This window comes from Schistocerca serialis, chromosome 10, assembly GCF_023864345.2.
Source record: "Schistocerca serialis cubense isolate TAMUIC-IGC-003099 chromosome 10, iqSchSeri2.2, whole genome shotgun sequence".
In the NCBI taxonomy this organism is placed as follows: domain Eukaryota; kingdom Metazoa; phylum Arthropoda; class Insecta; order Orthoptera; family Acrididae; genus Schistocerca; species Schistocerca serialis.
The window spans coordinates 149504297-149527593 of NC_064647.1; the positions used below are offsets into that span (position 1 = coordinate 149504297).

General features: G+C 41.6%; 1 protein-coding gene across 4 annotated transcripts in view; it reads right to left on the bottom strand.

The window, feature by feature from the left end:
- Positions 1–23297, bottom strand: part of LOC126424923 (ankyrin repeat and SOCS box protein 3-like) — a 212186-nt gene that overhangs the window by 166161 nt on the left and 22728 nt on the right. For all 4 annotated transcript variants that reach the window (XM_050087767.1, XM_050087766.1, XM_050087768.1 and 1 more), the window contains exon 2: positions 1834–2054. In XM_050087767.1, coding sequence (XP_049943724.1) covers positions 1834–2026 — 193 coding nt within the window. In that variant the 5' untranslated portion in view covers positions 2027–2054. The remainder of the gene's footprint in view (positions 1–1833; positions 2055–23297) is intronic.

The following is a 23297-nucleotide window of genomic DNA, read 5'->3' on the forward strand; positions in this document are numbered from 1 at the left end:
AAGACCTCACAATTCTCACAAACTGCATCAGAGGTAATAATCTAAAACCAACCCACAGTAAAATGTATGTGCGTCCATTTCATCTTAACAACTGGGAGGCAGGAAAGGACCGTAACATAATCTGGAATGGTACACACTTGAACAAGTGTCTCCATCTGTCCTGTTTGGGCATCAGTCGAAAGAACCTTAATGTGTGTGTGTGTGTGTGTGTGTGTGTGTGTGTGTGTGTGTGTGTGTGTGTGTGTGTGTGTGTATGTGTGTATATATTTGCTTGTGTCTGTGTATGTGCAGATGGATATGTGTGTGCGTACGAGTGTATACCTGTCCTTTTTTCCCGGGATTGGAATGACTCCTATCCCTCTCCCTTATCATTGATATTCATTATCAGGTATTACCCCCACCAAATGTCATGAATGAGCAGTGTCACCTGCTACACGATCATCCACCCGTGCCCAGATTGCTTAAACCTAGATGAAGTTTCGCGTACTCAGTAAAACAACTGGAACTCCCATAAAATCATTATGGCAAGAAGAACATCTAGAAGCCCTTATCGCAGAAGAAACTCTAGCCTATGGCTCCCACCTAAGCTGGCAATGCTGGAAAACAGTGAACCGACTTCATACAGGCACAGGGATATCATCACAACTTAAGAAATGGTGGGGCCACACAGATACTGACATACTTGTGTGTGTGTGTGTGTGTGTGTGTGTGTGTGTGTGTGTGTGTGTGTGTGTGTGTGTGGTGGAACACAAACAATGGAACACCTTCTAAAATGCGCATTAGTGGATGTATCCAGAGAATGCACTCAAGAGGATGTCTTGAACTATACTGAGACAGATGCAGTTTACACCAAATTCTGGATAAGCAAAATATTCTTATATTTTGATTACGTATTTCTGTATTTGACTAGTATGTATTTATAAAAACACACCTAGTTTCTATTTTAAATCATGTACTTGTAATATAATCAAATAGATAAAAATCTACTCACCAACATAAACACATAAAAGAAGGTTATTCTTATGCAGAATAAAATGTCATTAGGTGCAGCTGCCACCAATCAGCCTTTCCCTCTCATCCTGTCCAGTTAGTCTCCCCTGACCTGCAGTTCTGGGTGACTTTTCCAAAATCTACACCTTTTCCTAAACATCTCCAATCCTTTTCTTTCTCCCCCTCTTCATTACTCTTCAGCCCTTCTGCCGGAAGAAGAAGCCACTGGTTCTGAAAGCTTGCGTAAGTATAACCTCCTTTTATGCGTGTGTTTTCCTGCTGCCACTTAGTGAGCAAATTTTTGTCTGATTACATTATATTGTAAAAAATTGATTTTTTTTGTTAAATTATACACTTGCCTTTTTTCAGTTGTTATATATTTTATGATGTAGTTCATACTTGAATAATTAAAAAATAAAATACAAAAGGTTCAAGGATTTCAATAATCTTATCTAAATACAAGTCAAGCATGCATACTCATTTTAGAGGTTACAAAAAGCCTGCATTACTATTTTAATAGTAATGAAAGCAGCAGCATCAGGAGTAGTAGTAGTAGTAGTAGTGGTGGTTGCTGCTGCTGCAGTGGTGTTCATGTTGATGGTGTACTTGGGAACGTTCACAATTTGTGCACCATATGATTGCATCTTTATTGATAGCTATACTCACAGCCAGTAATTTACAGTGATTAATATAAAAAACTGAACGCTTTCACTAACCTGAAAGAACATAAAAAATGGTCTAAAAATTAGCTAAATTTCTACCTAGCTTAAAAACTTTACTTGATATTTCCTGGAGAATGTAACAGAAATATACTACAACGATAAATAGTTCACTGGGAATTACCGAAATGCAGCAACAATAAAGCACATGTGACATGCCCTCCTGCAGCTGCCTCGTGCAGTGGCGTCCAGCCGCGGTTATCGAAATCGTTTGGACTTTCTCCTTCTCTGAGCAGTTTCCGGACAGCATTGACATCGCCAGCACGAACTGCGACTGACAGTGGAGGTGTTCTTGATGCACCCCGTGATTTCCTCATAGTCCTCTACACTGAATTGCAGTTGCTACTGTAGAACAGAAATATAAAAGCAGTTGAAGGCAGCTGTACAGCTGTACAACAATATTATACAAATATATTACAAAGGAAACTAGTGACTTAAAAACCTTATTTTGAAATCCAAAGTGGAAGCATATAATTCTAAAATATACAATTTTTATTCTTGGTACATGAAAATAAAGTAAGAATAAATATAGGCACAATAAAAAAGGAAAAATCTGACAAATCACAACACTGAGTGAAATAAATCTGAACTTTTAAATATAGAACACTGGAAAATACAGAAATGTATACAAGGTGTGATCAGAAAGTAATATGAAATTTTTAATTTTGCGATCTTTATACATGCAATTTTCAAATTTTTTTATTTTGTTGGTAAAAATGTTCCTGATGTATGTTTGCATTTTTAGGTGTTCTGAATATTTTCAGCTGTTCTGAATATTTAGTTTACTGTTGACAGTTAAAAAGTGTGTTTTCGAGTGCTTGGTGAATTTTTAGTTTCAGATAGAGCACAGAATTTCTATTAAATTTGGCTTGAAAACTGGAATAAAGTGCAGCACCACATCTGAAATGTTGATTGCAGCTTCTTGCGAATCAACTATGAGTAAGACAAGAGTGTATGAGATGTATAAATGTTCCAAAGAGGATCAATTATTGTTACTGATTTGCAAGAGAGGACCAAACAGCAAGGTCATCAGTCTCATCAGGTTAGGGAAGGATAGGGCAGGAAGTTGGCCGTGTCCTTTCAAAGAAATTATCCTGGCATTTGCCTGAAATGATTTAGGGAAATCACAGAAAACCTAACTCAGAAGGGCTGGATGTGGGTTTGAACCATCATCCTCCTGAATGTGAGTCCAGCGTGCTAACCACTGCACTGCCTTGCTTGGTAAAGTGGGTCGAGAACATGCTGAAGATGATGACCATCCTGGATGCCCTAGCACATTAATTACTGATGACTACGTGGAAGAAGTAAAGAAAATAGTTCTAGAAAATGACCAAATCACCACCAGAGAGGTTTCTGATTGTGTTAGAATATCCTTTGGCTCATGCAAAGTGATTTTTTCAGATGTTTTGCACATGAAATGTGTAGCAGCAAAGTTTGTTCCAAAATTGTTGAATTTCGATCAAAAATGACGTCGCAGGGACATCACTCAGGAATTGAAGTCAACAATGAGCCACTACTTCTAAATAAGGTTGTAACAGATGACGAAACATGGGGATACAGGTATGATGTTGAAACCAAGGCCCAATCATCCCAATGGGAACTGCCTGAAGAGCCGAGACTGAAAAAAATTTGACTAGTTCGGTCACTGCTTTCTTTGATTACAATATGATAGTGCATCATGAGTTCCCACCTTATGGTCAATACAGAATACTATCAGAAAGTTAAGGACCATTTGTGCGAAGGAGTCTGAAGAAAACAACCAGAATTGTGGCAAAACCACATGCAGAAATTACATAATGATAATGCTCCCACTCATACCTCAATGCTTGTTCATGATTTTTTGGCATAAAACAAAACTGTTATGACATGGCTTCCTGCAACTTCTTTCTATTTCCAAGATTGAAGAAAAGTATGAAAAGCATCAGAATTGCTGGAGGAGCTGATCATCATAATGAAAAGTGAGTTCCAGAAGTACTTCCAGGATTGGTAAAAGTGATGGCACAAGTATCAGAGGGGGATTACTTCAAAGGGGATAAAGTTGATGTCGATGAATAAATAAAGATTCTTTCAGGAAAACAAAAATTCCTGGTACTTTTTGATCATACCTTGAATATATTACAATTTAAATGTCAGAACTGGTCATTGAGAAATAAGGTGGTTGTTAAAAGTATTTTCCCTAGTTATGGGACATTGTTGCTTCCCAGGGAAAAGTGGAAGAGGACAGAAAATTAAATAGAAATATTACTATGAATAATTATACCTGACAACCACCAGGCTGTTAATGCTTAACCTATATACCCAGGCTGACCACTGTTACATTCCAATCATAGTAATGAAAAAGCTGACAACATACATATGTGCAGCAAATGACAGCAACAACAAAAATCAAGAAAGAGTTTGAATATGAGTATCTCACCAACATACACACTGGCTGAGCACTTGGTAGAACTACTTAATCTACAAACTGTTCACCATACACAGTTCCAGTTTGTGAAAATATTAAAAGACATATGACTTGACAAAAATAACATACACTGCTTGGCGATTGCTAAGGAACATAGATATTATGGTACAGGAGTAATCACAGGCAATGATGGATGACATGAAACACAGTACATACGTAACAGAGGTAGACTGGTACATTTACAATGAAAATTGGTACAGATTACACCACATGGGAATGCCAGATAACAGAGAGAAATAATTTTCATGTTTGATATAGGTCGGACACCCAATATTAAGTTCAACACTGAACTCTCAATACAGAATATGGCCTCCAGGGGCACTAACTCATTTTGCACCTGCTGCTCACCCCAGCTACCAAACTGTTGAGTAGTCCTTGGGAGATATTGTCTCACTCCTCTCTCAAAGCAGTTTTCAGTTCTTGCACAGTTCAGTGAGGGAGTGTTTGTTGAGGAAATGTCTACCAAAGGCATGTTAAGTACGCACTACAGGGTTTATGTCTAGGGAGTTCACAGACCATTCCACATGTTCTTCACTTTCCAATGCGTCCGACACATCAGTGGTCTTGTGTGGGTGCGCATTGTCATCCATAAACAGAAGGTCGAGAGCTACCACACCTCTACACTGACAGATGATCCAAAATATTTACTGGCATCAATGAAATTCACCAACAGCAGTGTAACTGAGGTTTTATTTTACTTTATTTTATTTTATTTTGACTACCAGTTTTGGCATTCCACTATGTCATCTTCAGGCCCTCTCAAAATAGACGATATAGTCATACAGTGCCATATATTCCTGGATGTCATGAATTCAAACTGTTTGAATTCACAACATCCAGGAATATGGGGCACTGTAAGACCGTATCATTTATTTTGAGAGTTGCATATGGGACCTGAAGATGACTTAGTGGAATGCCGAAACTGGCAGTGGAAATAAAATAAAATAACACCTCAGTTACATGGCTGTTTACAGATTTCATTGATACTGATAATTACTTAACCAGCTGATGTCCCCTGTTCATAATAGATCAACAGAGATTGATCCAAAATAATCTCCCTGCAGTACGACTCTCCTGTAATGGTTCCTTGCACAAAGACATGCAGCAGTGTAGGCCACTGTGCATAATGCCTGCCCACACCATAATGCCTAGGCTATACCAAAGACATTCATGAACATTCTGTGGTGCATAATGTGTTCTCCTCCCCCTCCACACTAACTGGTGGCCGGAACGATTTGTCACAGTGAAAAGAGATTTGGCAGGAAACATCACACTGTTGCTGATCCCAACCAACATGCTCTCTACACCAATGAACTCTCTCTCGATGACAGCTTTGTTGAAGTGAGTTGCATTTAACAGGCTTCTAACTGCTGCAAAATGTGTACCGGTAGCAGTTGCAATGTCTACAGTGATCCGCCTAGGAGTGATATGTCTGTTTCTTTTTGACACAAGGGCTACATGTTGATCCTCTCATGTTTTAGTGATCCATCTATAACTACCAACATGCTTTCACATAGCATTTCCACCTTTGTTGGCTGTTTTTAAGCTTGAGATGACATTTTTGGATACACTCATTACTTTGGCCACACATTGACCAGCTTCAAGCCATTCACCTGCTCATAAGCACTCAAATGATGTCTTGCACAAATGTTGCTGTACCACATGGAACGTCACGCTTATTGGTTCCACAACAACCTTTGTCCAGCACCATATACAACGAACTGTAGAATTTATACAGAGCATTTGTGCATAGGATTCGCTGCAGTAAATACCTCCCACTCTCTACATTATTTTTACTAACACTGTTCGGCTGTCCTGTAGCAATTGTCAGTTGTTCCTTAGCAACTGACAGTTGTCCTTAGCCATTGGCAGCTGTTCCTTAGCAACTGTCAGGCAGTGCATTAGTCAGCTTATTCATACATCACTACTTACTTGTGCAACTAAGAGCTACTATCACAACATTTAAAGGCAGAAAAGATGGTACAAATCTATCACATTTTCACAACTTGTTTTCACTGTGGAGATGAGGTGGCAGGTATTTCTATGAAAAAAAAAACTGCCAGCATGGTGGTGGAAACTCAATCCGAGAGATTGCCAAGCTGTATACAGGGGAATTTTAAGATCTAGCCACCCAAATTGCTTGTTAATATTGCAATTATAAATTGGGTATGCCTCGAGGTAACATAACTGACAGTGCGAAAATACACTGTGTTCACTCATCCAATATTTGAGAATGGGAGCACTTAGCGACTTCTGACAAAGTTTACATGTAACGTGAAACCTTTTCAAAACTTTCTTCGCTGACAGTTCCCACAATACTATGAAAGGAAGAAGTTTTATCCTTACTACATCTCCACAGTTGTGCAGTCGAGGTTGGTTGGTTGATTTGGGGGAGTGGAACAAACAGCGAGGTCATCGGTCCAATCAGATTAGGGAAAGACGGGGAAGGGAGTCAGCCATGCCCATTCAAAGGAACCATCCCAGCATTTGCCTGAGGCAATTTAGTGAAATCATGGGAAACCTACATCAGGATGGCTGGACGTGGTGTTATACCACCATCATCTCGAATGCAAGTTCAGTTTGTGCAGTCAAGCTTCAGCACCAAGCTTGATGTTTTATTTATCACTTTTATACTACTAACTCAATTCACACTGCATTTTGCAGACAGTATAAAAAAGTATACCACAGTACAATACACAGTCAATTGTTGTTGTTGTTGTTGTGGACTTCAGTCCAGAGACCAGTTTGATGCAGCTCTCCATGCTACTCTATCCTGAGCAAGCTTCTTCGTCTCTAAGTAACTACTGCAGCCTACATCCTTCTGAATCTGCTTGGTGTATCCATCTCTCAGTCTCCCTTTATGATTTGTACCCTCCGTGCTGCCCTCCAATACTAAACTGGTGATCTGTTGATGCCTCAGAACATGTCCTACCAACTGATTCCTTCTTCTAGTCATGTTGTGCCACAAATTCCTCTTCTCCTCAATTCTGTTCAGCACCTCCTCATTAGTTGCATGATCTACCCATCTAATCTTCAGCATTCTTCTGTAGCACCACATTTCAAAAGCTTCTATTCTCTTCTTGTCCAAACTATTTATCAGCTATGTTTCACTTCCATACATGGCTACACTCCATACAAATACTTTGAGAAGAGACTCTCTAACACATAAATCTATATTCGATGGTAGTAAAATTTCTCTTTGTATGAAACAATTTTCTTGCCATTGCCAGCCTACATTTTAATCCTCTCTAATTCAGCCATCGACATTTATTTTGCTGCCCAAATAAGAAGACTTATCTACTACTTTAAGTGCTATTTTCCTAATCTACTTCCCTCAGCATCGCCCGACTTAATTTTACTACATTCTATTATCCTAGTTTTGCTTTTGTTGATGTTCATCTTATATCCCCCTTTCAAGACACTGTCCATTCTGTTCAACTGCTCTTCCAAGTCCTTTGCTGTCTCTGACAGAATTACAACGTCATCGGCGAACCTCACAGTTTTTATTTCTTCTCCATGGATTTTAATACCTACTCCTAATTTTTCTTTTGTTTTCTTTACTGCTTGCTCAATATACAGATTGAATAACATCGGGGATAGGCTACAACCCTGTCTCATTCCCTTCCCAACCACTGCTTTCCTTTCATGCCCCTCAACTCTTATAGCTTCCATCTGGTGTCTGTACAAATTGTAAATAGCCTTTCACTCCCTGTATTTTACCCCTGCCACCTTCAGAATTTCAAAGAGAGTATTCCAGTCAACATTGTCAAAAGCTTTCTCTAAGTCTACAAATGCTAGAAATGTAGGTTTGTCTTTTCTTAATCTATTATCTAAGATAAGTCGTAGGGTCAGTATTGCCTCACGTGTTACAATATTTCTACGGAATCCAAACTGATCTTCCCTGAGGTCTACCAGTTTTTCCATTCGTCTGTAAAGAATTCGCATTAGTATTTTGCATCTGTCAACATCTGTTTTCTTTGGGATTGGAATTATTACATTCTTCTTGAAGTCTGAGGGTATTTTGCCTGTCTCACACATCTTGCTCAGCAGATGGTAGAGTTTTGTCAGGGCTGTCTCTCCCAAGGCCATCAGAAGTTCTAATGGAATATTGTCTATTCCTGGGGCCTTGTTTCGACTCTGGTCTGTCAGTGCTCTATTGAATTCTTCATGCAGTATCGTATCTTCCATCTCATTTTCACCTACATCCTCTTCCATTTCCATAATATTGTCCTCAAGTACATCACCCTTGTAGACCCTCTATATACTGCTTCCACCTTTCTGCTTTCCCTTCTTTGCTTAGAACTGGTTTACCATCAGAGCTCTTGATATTCATACAAGTAGTTCTCTTTTCTCCAAAGGTCTGTTTAATTTTCATGTAGGCAGTATCTATCTTACCCCTAGTGATATATGTCTAACCCTTACATTTGTCCTTTAGCTATCCCTGCTTAGCCATTTTGCACTTCCTGTCGATCTCATTTTTGAGATGTTTGTATTCCTTTTTGCCTGCTTCATTTACTGCATTTTTATATTTTCTCCTTTCATCAATTAAATTCAATATCTCTTCTGTTATCCAAGGGTTTCTACTAGCCCTCGTCTTTTTACATATTTGATCCTCTGCTGCCTTCACTATTTCATCTCTCAGAGCTACCCATTCTTCTTCTACTGTATTTCTTTCCCCTGTTCCTGTCAGTCGTTCCCTAATGCTCTCTCTGAAACTCTCTACAACCTCTGGTTCTTTCAGTTTATCAAGGTCCCATCTCCTTAACTTCACACCTTTTTGCAGTTTCTTCAGTTTTTATCTACCGTTCATGACTAATAGACTGTTGTCAGAGTCCACATGTGCCTCTGGAAATGTCTTACAATTTAAAACCTGGTTCCTAAATCCCTATCTTACCATTACACAATATATCTGAAACCTTCCAGTGTTTCCAGGCCTCTTCCATGTATACAACCTTCTCTCACGATTCTTGAACCAAGTGTTAGCTATGATTAAATTATGCTCTACACAAAATTCTACCAAGCAGCTTCCCCTTTCATTCCTTACCCCCATTCTATATTCACCACTACTTCTCCATTTCCTACTATTGAATTCCAGTCCCCCCACGACTATTAAATTTTCATATCCTTCACTATCTGAATAATTTCTTTTATTTCATCATAAATTTCTTCAATCTCTTCATCATCTGCGAACCTAGTTGGCATATAAACTTGTACTTCTGTGGTAGGTGTGGGCTTTATGCCCATCTTAGCAACAATAATGCGTTCACTATTCTGTTCATAGTAGCTGACCCACACTCCTATTTTTTTATTCATTATTAAATCTACTACCACATTACCCCTATCTGATTTTGTATTTATAACCCTGCATTCACCTGACCAGAAGTCTTGTTCCTCCTGCTACCTAACTTCACTAATTCCCACTATATCTAACTTTAACCTATCCATTTCCCTTTTTAAATTTTCTAACCTACCTGCCAGATTAAGGGATCTGACATTCCATGCTCCGATCTGTAGAACGCCAGTTTTCTTTCTCCTGATAACTACATCCTTCTGAGTAGTCGCTGCACCGAGAGCCGAAGGGGGACTATTTTACCCCTGGCATATTTTACCTAAGAGGATGCCATCATCATTTAACCATACAGTAAAGCTGCATACCCTATCCACAGTAGCAGCACAGCAAGGTTGTTTTGGTTAATGTTACAAAGCCATATTAGTCAATCATCCATACTGTTGCCCCTGCGACTACTGAAAAGGCTGCTGCTCCTCGTTTGTTTGGCCTCTCAACAGATACCCCTCCGTTGTGGTTGCACCTATGGCACAGCTATCTGCAATGACTGAGGCACACAGGCCTCCCCACCAACAGCAAGGTCTATGATTCATTGGTGGTGGTGGGAGGGGGGGGGGGCGGGGGGGGGGGGGGGTTGCATAGAGTCTAGGACTTCATAAACATTTAAATGCATAAAAAACTAGCTTTTGCTTAAAATGATGCACAGTTAATCTTCAATATTAGGCAAGAGATTTTAATTTATTACTTCTTTGCTACTAACTCTACTTGCAGTACAGCTTGCATGCTGTATCCAAATACACTACGCCACTTAATGTTCCTGCAAAATTATATCAGTGGATGACATATAGTTCAGAAAATATGACTCCATAAACAATGAGATGCATGAAGAACCAGCTTTCATTTAAAATGAAGTGCAAATGACTCGATTTATAGTCATGCAGTGTTTCATAATGAGAGCATTTGCAACTTTTGACAAACATTAAGCATAATTTCAAACCTTTCCTAAGCCTTTTTTCACTTACATGCTTCAATGCAAACGTGTAACGCATTAAATCATTTGTAAGGTAAGCAGATGTTTAAGGCTGCTTCAGTATTCTTCTGAGAATTGAGGGTTTACTGGTACACACAGATTACAGTAAAAATTATTTACAGATTTTGGCAGAACTGAGGAAATCGTGAAAACTCTTGTTTTCAGTCAGAGTCTCTGAACACTTATTTCTGTGTAATCTTGTTTTTTAGTGAGGTCAACCAAATGAACATTTTTTTAAAAACTGGATAGTGTTATTTTGAAAACTATTCTTTCAGATTGGCATTGAAAATCACTAAATATGCAGCTGTATACGGAGATTTGTTGTGGGCCTTCATGGCTGCCAACCAAAATGAAGAATGCAGATATTGTACTCAGTTAATATGAACATTACTTCAGAATGAGATGTTTTTTCTTTGGAATTCTCTAGCAGAACAAATTCTCATTAACCAGACTTCAAAAACACTTCAAAGCACATAACACTAGGTTAAAAAACAATTTCTACAAAGAGTTCAATGGCTTAACATTAGTATAGAAAGGAGTAAGATACATAGCTAAACATGTTTATTCAACTACAGTTTATCTCTGCCTGACTAATAAAACTCAGAGAGTAAAGCAGATTGTCCGTGCACTCATTGTCACAGAATAATGCTGTGTTTCATTGTGCATTCCCAGATGTTCTTCTGGCAACTCCCACACAGCCCAGCCCTCTCCCCAGTCAGATCTACAGATGACTCCAGAGTGCAAGAGTTCTTCGAATTCTCCCTTCGCTGCGCTGAAACGAGCAGGAGCTGACTGGCATGGGTGCTGAGATACTGACTGACCAGGTGTAGTCCTGATATGATGGACAGTGTTGTGCTTAACTGTCTGTGCACATGGCACAGATTCGCAGTTTGCCACATGTGGCATCATTCCCTGTCTGCCATCGAACATAGGCAGAGAACCTCATCCTAAGGTGCCTTTAATGTTCTGCTTACCCCGGTGGATGCTTGCCGAGCCAATATCTAATTCAACTGTATAATGAAAAAAGAAATCCACATCCAATATTGCGTGAGCCTCGACACATCGGCAATCACTTAAGTCTTTGGTAAACGATCTTGGAAATCGAGGTCTACACCTATCTGGCATTTTCTGTAAGTCATTACTGATATCTGGTTTGCTGCTGTGAGCTTTGATTGAGATGGAGGAAGCTTCACATCACCTTCTAACAGGCACTGAACTGACGCTCGGGCCTGAGTCGATTAGATAAGTGCGGCCAGATTTAACATCTGTGACAAAAAGTCGGTGGGACAGTGAGGGTAAAGAAGAAAGGCAACTCACCAGTAGCTGCCCGTCAGCACTCTCACCTCGCAGTGGTATGTGCTGAGGCTCAAACTTGCAACCAGCGGTGCCTATCACTGGCTGCTGTCACCATTTGGGTGAGGGCAGGGTGATGTGCATTGTGGTACTTTGTTCCCAAAGCAACGGTGGTACCATCAGATACGTTCCTTAGACGCATTGCCATCTTCTTTGCTCTTCTTGTATGTGGCTGCTTTGCCTCCGAGCAATGTTGATACCTGCTGCCACAAGACGTCAACGTGATTTCGTAGCTTGTCCAATTTTTGAGTAACATCCGTTTGTTGGTGTCGTCATATCGCTGCAGCTTCCTGAACGTCTGTACTGCTGCGTTCGAATGTCACAGATGATGTATGCCCTGCATCTAATGAGGCATAGACCTTGTCGGCTAGTGAGAGAAATGATGATACATTACGTGCATCAGAGAGCACCACAGCCGTTCTAACTGCCTCTGGCAACTCTACGCTCCATACATGTTGCAGTGTCATATCTGGCGACTCAGTGTCATTGACTAAGCTTTGCAGGTTCCACCAAAATTCCAAAGGCGACAGAGTGTCTACTAATACTGTAGCCAAACATTACATGTTTGTCTTTCCTACTCATCAGCATTAATTTACATTTTTCCATGTTTACAGCTGCCATTCATTATACCAGCTACAAATTTTGTTTAAGTCGTCTTCGACAGCTTACCATACACCACAGCATCATCAGTAAAAATCTGCAGATTGCTGCCCACCCTGTCCACCAAATCATTCACGTATATTGAGAACAACAGCAGTCCTATCACACTTCCCTGGGGCACTCATAACGATATCCTTGTTTCTGATGAACACTCACTGCCTAGGACAACATGCTGATTTCTATAACTTAAGAAGTCTTCAAGCCACTCACATATCTGTGAACGTACCCCATATGCTCGTACCTTATTAACAGCCGGCAACGGGGGACTGTGTCAAACGCTTTCCAGAAATCTAGAAAATGGAATCAGCCTGTTGCCCTTCATCCCTAGTTCACAGTATATCATGTGAGAAAAGGCCAAGCTGAGTTTCGCATGAGCGAAGCTTTCTAAAACCATGCTGATTCGTGGACATAAGCTTCTCAGTATAAATAAAGTTTATTGTATTTGAATTGAGAATATGTTCAAGGATACTGCAGCAAACAAAGTTGGGCATGTTGGTCTGTAATTTTGTGGGTCCGTTCTTTTACCCTTCTTATATACAGGAGTCACCTGCACTTTTTTTCCATTCGCTTGGAACTTTGTGCTGGGCAGGAGTTTGGCATAAATGCAATCTATGTAAGGGAGCAATGCCGTAGAGCACTCTCTGTAAAACTGAATGGAGATTCCATCAGGACCTGGTGACTTATTTGCTTTGAAATCTTTCAGCTGTTTCTCTATGCCAGGGATGTTTATTAGTGTGTTGTCCATATGGGAGTCTGTCTGATGGTCAAATGACAGAATGTTTGTTGGTTGATTCTCCTGTGTGAACAATTTCTTGCACTTGAAATTTAAAACTTCAGCTTTTGTTTTGCTATCTTCAACTGCCACACCAGGCTGATCAAAAAGGGGATGAATGAAAGCCTAAGACCCACTTAGCAATTTTTATATACAACCAGAATTTTCTAGGGTTCTCTGCCAGATCTTTTGCTAAGGTATGATGGTGGTAATTGTTGTATGCTTTGAGCATAGATCTTTTTAGAGACATGTGAAGCTCTACTAACCTTTGTTTGTTGTTATTTGTGTGTTGTCTTTTGAACCACGAGTGCAACAGCCTCTGCTTCGTCAGCAACTTATGAATTTCGTTACTATACCATGTAGGCCTTTTTCATCCCTTATCCACTTACTGGGCACATAAGTCTCCAGGCCACAATTTACCATCTCTCTAACACATAGTCCTCAATCCAGTCACAAGTTTAATTGTTACCCCATATGTTCATACTTTTGACAATAAGCATGGGTGTATTACCGAGTCAAATGCTTTTCAGAAATCAAGAAATACTCCCTCTACCTGACTGCCTTGATATAAAGCTTTCAGTATGTCATGTGAGAAAAGTGTGAGTCACGTTTTACACGATTGATGTTTTCGGAATCCGTGCTGGTTGGCATGAAGGAGGTCACTCTGTTCAGGATACCCCATCACGTTTGAGCTCAGAATATGTTCTAAGATTCTACAACAAATTGATGTCAAGGATATTGGACGGTAGTTTTGTGGGTCACTTCTACAACCCTTTTTGTAGACATGTGTGATCTGTACTTTTTTTTCCAAGAACAGGCCACGGTTTTTTGATCAAGGGATCTATGACAGATTATAGTTAGAAGAGTGGCGAACTGATCCACAAATTCAGCACAGAATCTGACAAGGATTCCATCAGGCCCTGGAGCTTTGTTCAGTTTTCATGAGTTCAACTGTTTCTCAACACCACTGGAAGTAATGCTTATTTCACCCATCTTTTTAATGGTACAAGAATTAAATGTAATGTAGTGAAGTTTAAGACTGAACTGGAGCACAATGTGTTTGGCAAAATTGTCCACTTCTGTTAAGTGCCCCTTCTCATAAGCTCTTAAAATTAATGTTTCAGGTTTCTTGTAGTTAATATTACCACTGCAATAGATAAATATTTCATAATGCAAGTCATGCCATACTGTATGATACGCGACTTCTTTCCACATCCCAGAGAATCTTTCCTGAGGGACGTATTGAACACATTATAGTTTTTGGTCAAAGCCTTCTTCAGCAAGGGAAACACACACAAACATTCACACAAGCAAGGACACCTCAGTATACCAATGACCGGAATGCGACCATCACGTGGATAGAAATCTGAAGTTGGGTTGGGAAATAGAGTGCTGTCTAGTAAGCCATGCAGGGACTAGACCATGGCCTGATGAGGCTACCACATGCCAGGTGCAGTGTTGGGAGGGGGACCAACCGAGACGTGAAAGGGGCAGAAGCAGGGAAGGGGAAAGGGTGGGCGGGTGCATTGGCAGAGGGCAGTACAAAATGAAGGTGAGGGGATGTGAAAAGGGAGGAGATAATAGGACAGACAGGGTAGAAACTGTTGGGTGGTGGATGCGGGGACAATAGATTACTGTAGGTCGAAGCCATAATAATTTCAGGAGCGGGAATGTGTTGTAAGGATAACTCCCATTTGCACAGTTCAGAAAAGCTGGTGGTGGAGGGGAGACTCCTGATGGCTCAGGTTGTAAAGCAGCCATTGAAATCAAGCATGTTATGTTCAGCTACAAGTGGGTGTCTACTTCATTCTCGATCACAGTTTGGTGGTGGGTGTTCATAATGGCCACATCTGGTTAGTAGCCACAATATAAAATGCTGAACGGCAGTTGCAGCAGAGCTGGTATACAATATGGCTGCTTTCACAGATGGGCTTGCCTTTGATGGGGTGAGATAAGCCTGTGACAGGAGAGGAATAGGAAGTGGTGGATGGGTGGATTGGGCAAGCCTTGCACCTGGGTCTTCCACGGTATATGGCCCCAGTGGCAAGGTATTGAGATTGGGATTGGGATTGGAAGTGGCATAGTGATGGACTAGGATGTTGCGGAAATTGGATGAGCAACATAACATCTACAAGGGGTCATGATGGCAGAGTATAAATGCCCTGACATAACAGAAAAATCTCCTCAGCTCTGCAAACTTTGCCAAAAACAATGTTTTGTAATCTGCAAGAAAGTGACATATGAAAAAATTACAGCTGATCACCCACAAGGCTTGTGGCTCTGCCTCTGCTTTAACGTCTACAGCTAAGAGGAGCTTTTGGGCATTCTAAGGAATTGAATTTGGTTCATTACACATAAAATTCACCTACCTCTCACTCCAAAAAGTTTTCGAGACTGGGCTTACAAAGAATAGAGAAAAGTCAAGACGGTGATTCTAATTCTTCATGTGTTCTACATAATCGCTCCATACTTGGGCACAATGCACAGGATGTTTATACAACCATGTGAAACACTCACAAAAATTCTTTTTTAAGCTGTTAATGAACCAATTCTCATCAATCATGATGATTTTTTTTCCAAATAATAATTGTTTGTTTTTCGCATTTCAATTGAGTCGCAGCAGAGCCCATAAATCATTGTTTTTGTTCGGGAGTCAAGTTGTGAGGGACAAACTTTGCACACACTTTTCTCTTCCTCAAAACATTCTGGAGAATGCCTTGAACATTTGATTCCATTGAGATTCATGACACAACATTTCCACACTTTGGCTACATGTCCACTATTTAAAATTTCTGCTCACAACTGATTGGTTGAATGCACATCTGTTATTCATTTTAAGCTTCCACCATAGTTACTGCACTGACACCACTTGTATTCGACAAACAAAACCAGTCTCAGAACTTTTTGGCTGGGCAGTGTATATTTAGCATGTTATACATTTTCAACCATGCTTTATTTATTTCATCACTCCTTGAAACAAATCTAGCATTCTGATGTTTCTTACAAACTAACTCAACTGGTGGCATTTGCTGTGAAAAATAGCATGTACCACAATGTATATTCTAGTTTTGTTGTTCCTTTGCATGTTGTAGTTCATGTTTTGGATATGAGCACTAACATACAGGGTGTCTTAAACCTTTTGGGACGAATTAAAACAGGTGATAATTGGTCCACAACCAATGATAGTGAGACAGGGAACCAATGGTCAGAAATGCACTTTTATTGAGTTATGAATATACACAGGGTGCATCGTGTGATAACAACGTAGCTCACAGTAATTGTTCAAAGTGATGTCTGCCAGTCTCAATGCAGGCATGACAATGGTGCATGAAGCTCTATCACACTGTCTCAAAGATCCTTGGTGTCTGTTGTACCAGGAGCAGGCAGCTTGGACCCTAGGAAGAGGTCTTCATCTATTTCTACAGCGGTTTCTTACTCCAGTATCTTGACTTGACTGCAGAGGAAAAAGTCTAGAGGTGTGAGATTCGGTGATCACACTAGCCATCGTACAGGACCTCCCCTTGAAAACCAAAAATGAGGGTACATGTTTTTCAGGTGCTTGCAGACATTAACATCGAAGTTGGCTGGTGCACCATCTTGCTGAAACTACATCCTTCTGTGGACAACAATGGGTATAGCCTCCAAGAACTGTGGCAGCGCATCTCATGTAGACACTAGGTAACATGGAGCAGTCAACTGGGGAGGCAGCAAATAAGATCTTATTAGGTTATCTTGGACAATACCTGCCCTTATGTTGACAGAGAATCGTTGATGGTGGCCACTGATACCGGTTGTGTGGGGATTGTCATCACTCCAGACATGGCTGTTGAAAACACCATGGCCAGTGGCCTTATCCGTGAGCAATACAAACTGCACAAAGTTTAGCACTAAGGCAATGCAGTGGATAATCGATTGACAGAAGTGAACACGAGGCTGAAAATCCATTGGTTCCAGTGCTTGCATATATTCTTTATGGCAGGGGTGTGATACCTGTTCTACCAGTACTCTCCATAATTCAACACTGCATCCTTCAAAGTGTGCACTTCATGGGCAATTTGACGGATTCATATTGCTCAGTGGTCAGTAATACAATCCAACACCATCTCCTCAAAGTCTGGTGTTTGGACATGTCTTTGGCGGGAACTTTGACCAACTCTCTGTGGTGCGAACAACCTCATCTCCTGTAATCTCCTGTAAGTTGGTATCTGCAGAGGTAAACTTCTTCGACTTAGAATTATGCCTGTTGGGAAACCATTCTCTGTACAATCATGCTGCTTTACGGACACTACATCCTGCTCCACTGTACATTATTAAATGATATCTGCCAACTCTCATGCTGAATAACATTCCACCTTCGTATGTACAAGAAAAATTAATCTTAGCTCCTACAAAAGTTATAGGTCCATTCAGTAGCTCTTCTTGTCCTACATTATTAGGAGTAAGACTAAATGTATCGACAGTCTTGTACGCTGGCATTCTTGATCTTCTTGTATATCTTCTCCTCCTGTACGGCATGGCTGTGTGCTCAGTGCGGCTGCCTCGAGTGGAATGAGCATGCAGCTGCCTGTACTACGGAAATGCCAACTGATAAGCGCCGCCAAGCTGGGCGCGGCAGGAAGTCGCGCGCTAAAAATCCAAGTACACAGTACTATACATCACCATGGACACATCACAAGCTGTCTGATGCTATGGACAACTGACATCAGGGATAGAGGTGTGCATACAGCACAGGTTAGTGCAGCGGTGTGATGCATGCTGTCATCACGACACATGTGCTATGAGTTAAGGTGTGTAAGTATGTCTGTGTGGTCAGGGGTGTACGCTGTTTATCACCTGCTGACTGTTCCCGTGCACAACAGACACTGGAGAGTGCAGCAGAACTCCATGCACCATTGTAGCACATGCAATGAGACTGGCAGTCATTACTTTGAACAATTAGTATGAGCTACATGTTTGTTATGCAGTGTACACTGTGTGTGTCCAAAACACAAAGAATGAGCATTGCTCACCGTTGGTTCCCGATCTCATTATAGTCAGGTGTGGACATACTAACACCTGTTTCAATTTGACCCAAAAGGTTTGAGACACCCTGTACACACTTAGGAAAAATAAACGAAAAATGTTGCACGTGACAGGTGCAATACAATTACAACTATGTCAGTGATCTATTAAAAATATGCTATTAATGAATGGGAAAGTAATTAACAATTTTTCAGCAATCCAGTGAGAAACTTTAGGTAGTAGTGGGAGATTTTGAGCTCTTAGTGCTGAGGCAAACCATATTTCACCTGGAAGCCTTTCTATACCTCAACAAAAATCTTCCTTCATTAGTATCCAATAGTGAGGGGGAGACTGCTGACAGCGCAACAGCAGCAGCAACTGACTTGGCATGGAACAAACGAACTGCTACCAGAAGATACAACCTATCTACAGCATCAATATGAGGACGCTACACTTAGAATTAATATTTCAGAAGAAATCTCTTATGAATATCTTAAAATTTTTATCAAAATAGTAACATTTTTCTCTTTTCAAAAATGCTGATGTTCTTATTGCATAATTAAAAAAATTTAACACAATATTCTCAAAATTTGATGTTACTTCTTTCTCTCATCTAACTGCCTTCATATCAATGTAAACAGTGAAGAAATGCACTATATTCTAACCTCCATTTCTTTTGATGTTTCTACATTTCTATTCAGTCTTAACAGTACTAAAACATTTATGAAAGAGTTTTGCAGGCATTCTAGTTTTGCAGGTAGGATACGTGGTACGTTCAATAAGCCAAAACTAATATCAAGTGCAACACTGATTGCACCAGTTTCCGTTGATGTAACTAGTCCACTATAAAATGAGTTCACTCTTGATTCCTAACTGAAAAGATTATCTTGGACAGTAAGAAAGTAAGTTTGAGCATAATGTACTGACGGACCAGCAGCAAAACGGGGTGGAAGCGTTAAGGAAGCAAGTGGTACTGATATTTTTAAGGAACCATCATACAGCTTACCTTAAGTGCTTTAAGGAACCTCCAGAAACTGTGAATCAGAATGGTTGAATGGTACAGTATCAGGCACTATGGACACAAATGTGGGAAGACAAGCAAGGATATCTTCACGACAGCTTCAGAGTTGGGCTCAGACACGAAGAATAAGTATCTGTGGTCCTACAACTGGCAGTTTTGCAGAGAATCCTATAAACCTAGGGTTGTGAAACCATGTATACATATAGTTTCAATATTATGAACAGGAAAGTTGCAGCAGCAACAGTGCATGATGGGAGTGGGGAAGGTGGCTCTAAAGAGAAGGCTGCAGTGTGGAGGAGAGGGATAGTATGGTAGGGGTGGTGGACAGTGTAGTGCTGCAAGTTAGACGGAGGGCAGGGGAGAGGGGAGATGTGGGGAGAGGGGTAGGGCGGAGTAGTGGAAAAGGAGAGAAATAAAAAGACTGGGAGTTATGGTGGAATGACGACTGTGTAGTGCTGGAATGCGAACAGGGAAGGAGCTGGATGGGTGAGGGCAATGACTTATGAAGGTTGAGAACAGGAGGATTACGGGAATGTAGGATGTATTACAGTGGAAGTTCCCACTTGTGCAATTCAGAAAAGCTGGCGTTGGTGGGAAGGATCCATATGGCACAGGCTGTGAAGCAGTCATTGAAATGAAGGACGTCATATTTGGTAGTGTGCTCAGCAACCGCAGCTGGGTGGTCCACTTGTTTCTTGGCCACAGTTTGTCGGTGGACATTCATGTGGACAGACAGCTTGTTGGTTGTCATGACCACACAGAATGCAGCACAGTGGTTGCAGCTTAGCTTGTAGACCACAGGACTAATTTCACAGGTATCCCTGCCTTTGTGATTGGACTGGAGTAGGTGGTGGCGGGTGGATGTATGGGACAGGTCTTGCATCTAGGTCTATTACAGGAGTATGAGCCATGAGGTAAGGGGTTGGGATTAGGGGTTGTGTAGGGATGGACGAGTATACTGTGTAGGTTCGGTGGATGGCAGAATACCACTGTGGAAGAGGTAGGAAGGACAATGGGCAGGATATTTCTCATTTCAGGGCACAATGACAGGTAGTCTAAACCCTGATGGAGAATGTAATTCAGTTGCTCCAGTCCTGGGTGGTACTGAGTTAAGAGGGAAATGCTCCTCTGTGGCTGGACAGTGAGACTTTGGGAGGTGGAGGGAGACTGGAAAGACAAGGCACGGGAGATTTGTTTTTTTACAAGGTTGGGAGGACAATTAGAGTCGTGGAGGCTGCAATGAAGCCCTCGGTATATTTGGATACGGACCGCTCGTCACGGCAGATGTGATGGCTACTGGTGGCTAGGCTGTATGGAAGAAACTTCTTGGTATGGAATGGGTGGCAGCTGTCAAAATGGAGGTATTTTTGGTGGTTAGCAGGTTTGATATGGACAGAGGTATTGATGTAGTAGCCATCTGTGGGATGGGCCTCTCCCCGCAGTCCATCTCTCTACTCAACCCACCACTCCCTGCAATTCTACCTTCTACACGCTTCCTAAAGTCCATAAACCTAACCACCCAGGAAGCACCATTGTGGCCGGTTACTGTGCCCCCGCTGAGAGAATCTTTGCTCTCATAGACCAACACATTACATTCAACCTATCACCCAAAATCTACCCTCCTATATCAAAGATACCAACCATTTCCTCCACCAACTTTCCACAGTTCCTGTTCCTTTGCCACACGGTGCCCTGCTCGTCACTACTGATGCCACCTCCATTTACACTAACATTCCTAATACCCATGGACTTACTGTTATTGAACACTACTTTTCCCTACGCCCGACAGATTCCAAACCAACAAACTCCTTCCTAGTCACCATGACCAACTATATCCTCACCCATAATTACTTCTCCTTTGAAGGCATTACCTACAAATGAATCCAGGTTACGGCTGTGGAACATGCATGGCACCATCCTCTGCCAACCGTTTCTGGGCGAACTAGAGGAATCCATCCTAAACACCCTAAATCCCAAACCCCTCACCTGGTTCAGATTAACTGATGACATCTTTGTGATCTGTATCAAGGGTGAGAACACCCTATCCACATTCCTCCATAAACTCAACCACTTCTCCCCCATTTGCTTCACCTGGTCCTACTCAACCCAAGTCACCTTCTTAGATGTTGACTTCCACCACAAAGATGGCTAAATCAGTACCTCCATCCATATCAAACCTACTAACCACCAGCAATACCTCCACTTTGACAGCTGCCACCCATTCCATACCAAGAAGTCTCTTCCATACAACCTAGCCATGTGAAGCCATCGCATCTGCCGTGACAAGCTGTCTGCCTCCAAATATGTCGAGGGCCTCACGCAGTCTTCACGATTGTAATTGTCCTCCTAACCTTGTACAAAAACAAATCTCCCGTGCCTTGTCTTTCCAGTCTCCCTCCACCTCCCGAAGTCCCACCGCCCGGCCACAGATGACCATTTCCCCCTTAACTCAGTACCACTCAGGAGTGCAGCAACTGAATTACATACTCTGCCAGGGTTTCAACACCTGTAATCATGCCCTGAAATGAGAAATGTCCTGCCCACTATCCTTCCGACCCCTCCCACAGTGGTATTCCACCGTCCACCCAACCTACACGATATACTGGTCCATCCCTACACAACCCCTGCTCCCAATCCCTTACCTCATGGCTCATACCCCTGTAATAGACCTAGATGCAAGACCGGTCCCATACATTCTCCACCACCACCTACTCCAGTCCAGTCACAAACATCACCTCTCCCATCAAAGGCAGGGGTACCTCTGAAACCAGTCCTGTGACCTACAAGCTAAGCTGGAATCACTGTGCTGCATTCTATGAGGTCATGACAACCAACAAGCTGTCTGTCCACATGAATGGCCACTGACAAACTGTGGCCAAGAAACAAGTGGACCGCCCTGTTGCTGTTGCTGAGTATGCTGCCAAACATGACATCCTTCATTTCAACAACTGCTTCACAGCCTGTGCCATATGGATCCTTCCCGCCAAAAACAGCTTTTCTGAACTGCACAAGTGGGAAATTTCCCTGGAATATTTCCTACATTCCTGTAATCCTCCTGGCCTCAACCTTCATTAGTCACTGTCATTACCCATCCAGCCCCTTCCCTGTTCCCATTCCAGCTCTACACATCCGTCATTCCACCATAACACCCAGTCTTTTTACTTCTCTTGTTTTCCGCTACTCTGCCCACCCCTCTCCCCACCTCTCCCTTGCCCTTCGTCTAACCTGCAGCACTATACTGTCTACCACCCCTACCATACTAGCCTTCCCCCTCCCCGCCCCAGCCTCCTCCTTCCCCCCACCCAGTCCCCACACCCATCATTCTGGTGCTGCTGCTCGCAGTGTGGTTTCAGTTTTCTGAGACTGCAGTCGTGTGTGAGAGTTATATTGTGTGTGTGTGTGTGTGTGTGTGTGTGTGTGTGTGTGTGTGTGTGTGTGTGTGTGAGAGAGAGAGAGAGATCTTACTGGCTGATAGGTTTATATATTTGTGATAGTCTTTGTGTTGAGCCTATCTTCGACTCAACATCTCCACTATATGGTGAGTGGCAACTTCCCTTTCCATAATATTGTTACATTGTATCCTGGATTTTCCTTTTTATGAAAGTTTGTGATTATATTATTAGAACCAAATTATTTAATCATTATTAATTACCTTTTCTTCTAGGGTGTAGCAGTTCATAACAATCTGTAATGAAGTGTTTCAAATTTTTTGTGCGAACTAACAATCAGCAAAATGGAGTCTCTAGTGCCAGAGATTTTGGAGCAGCAGCAGCAACAGCTAGCTGCAGTTGAAACATGCCATCAACAGAAAATGGAAGTTGTGCAACTATAAGATGTGTGCTACAAGCTATGTTGAATACACAGAGAGGCTTAACTACAGGTATTCCAATGTTCTCTTCATTTCATTTCATAAGATCTTGGATGAGAAGTTCCACCTGCAGGGCCTACAGCACTATCTCATAGCTTTCAATGTAACAAGTCCTTCTGTACAGCATGTTTT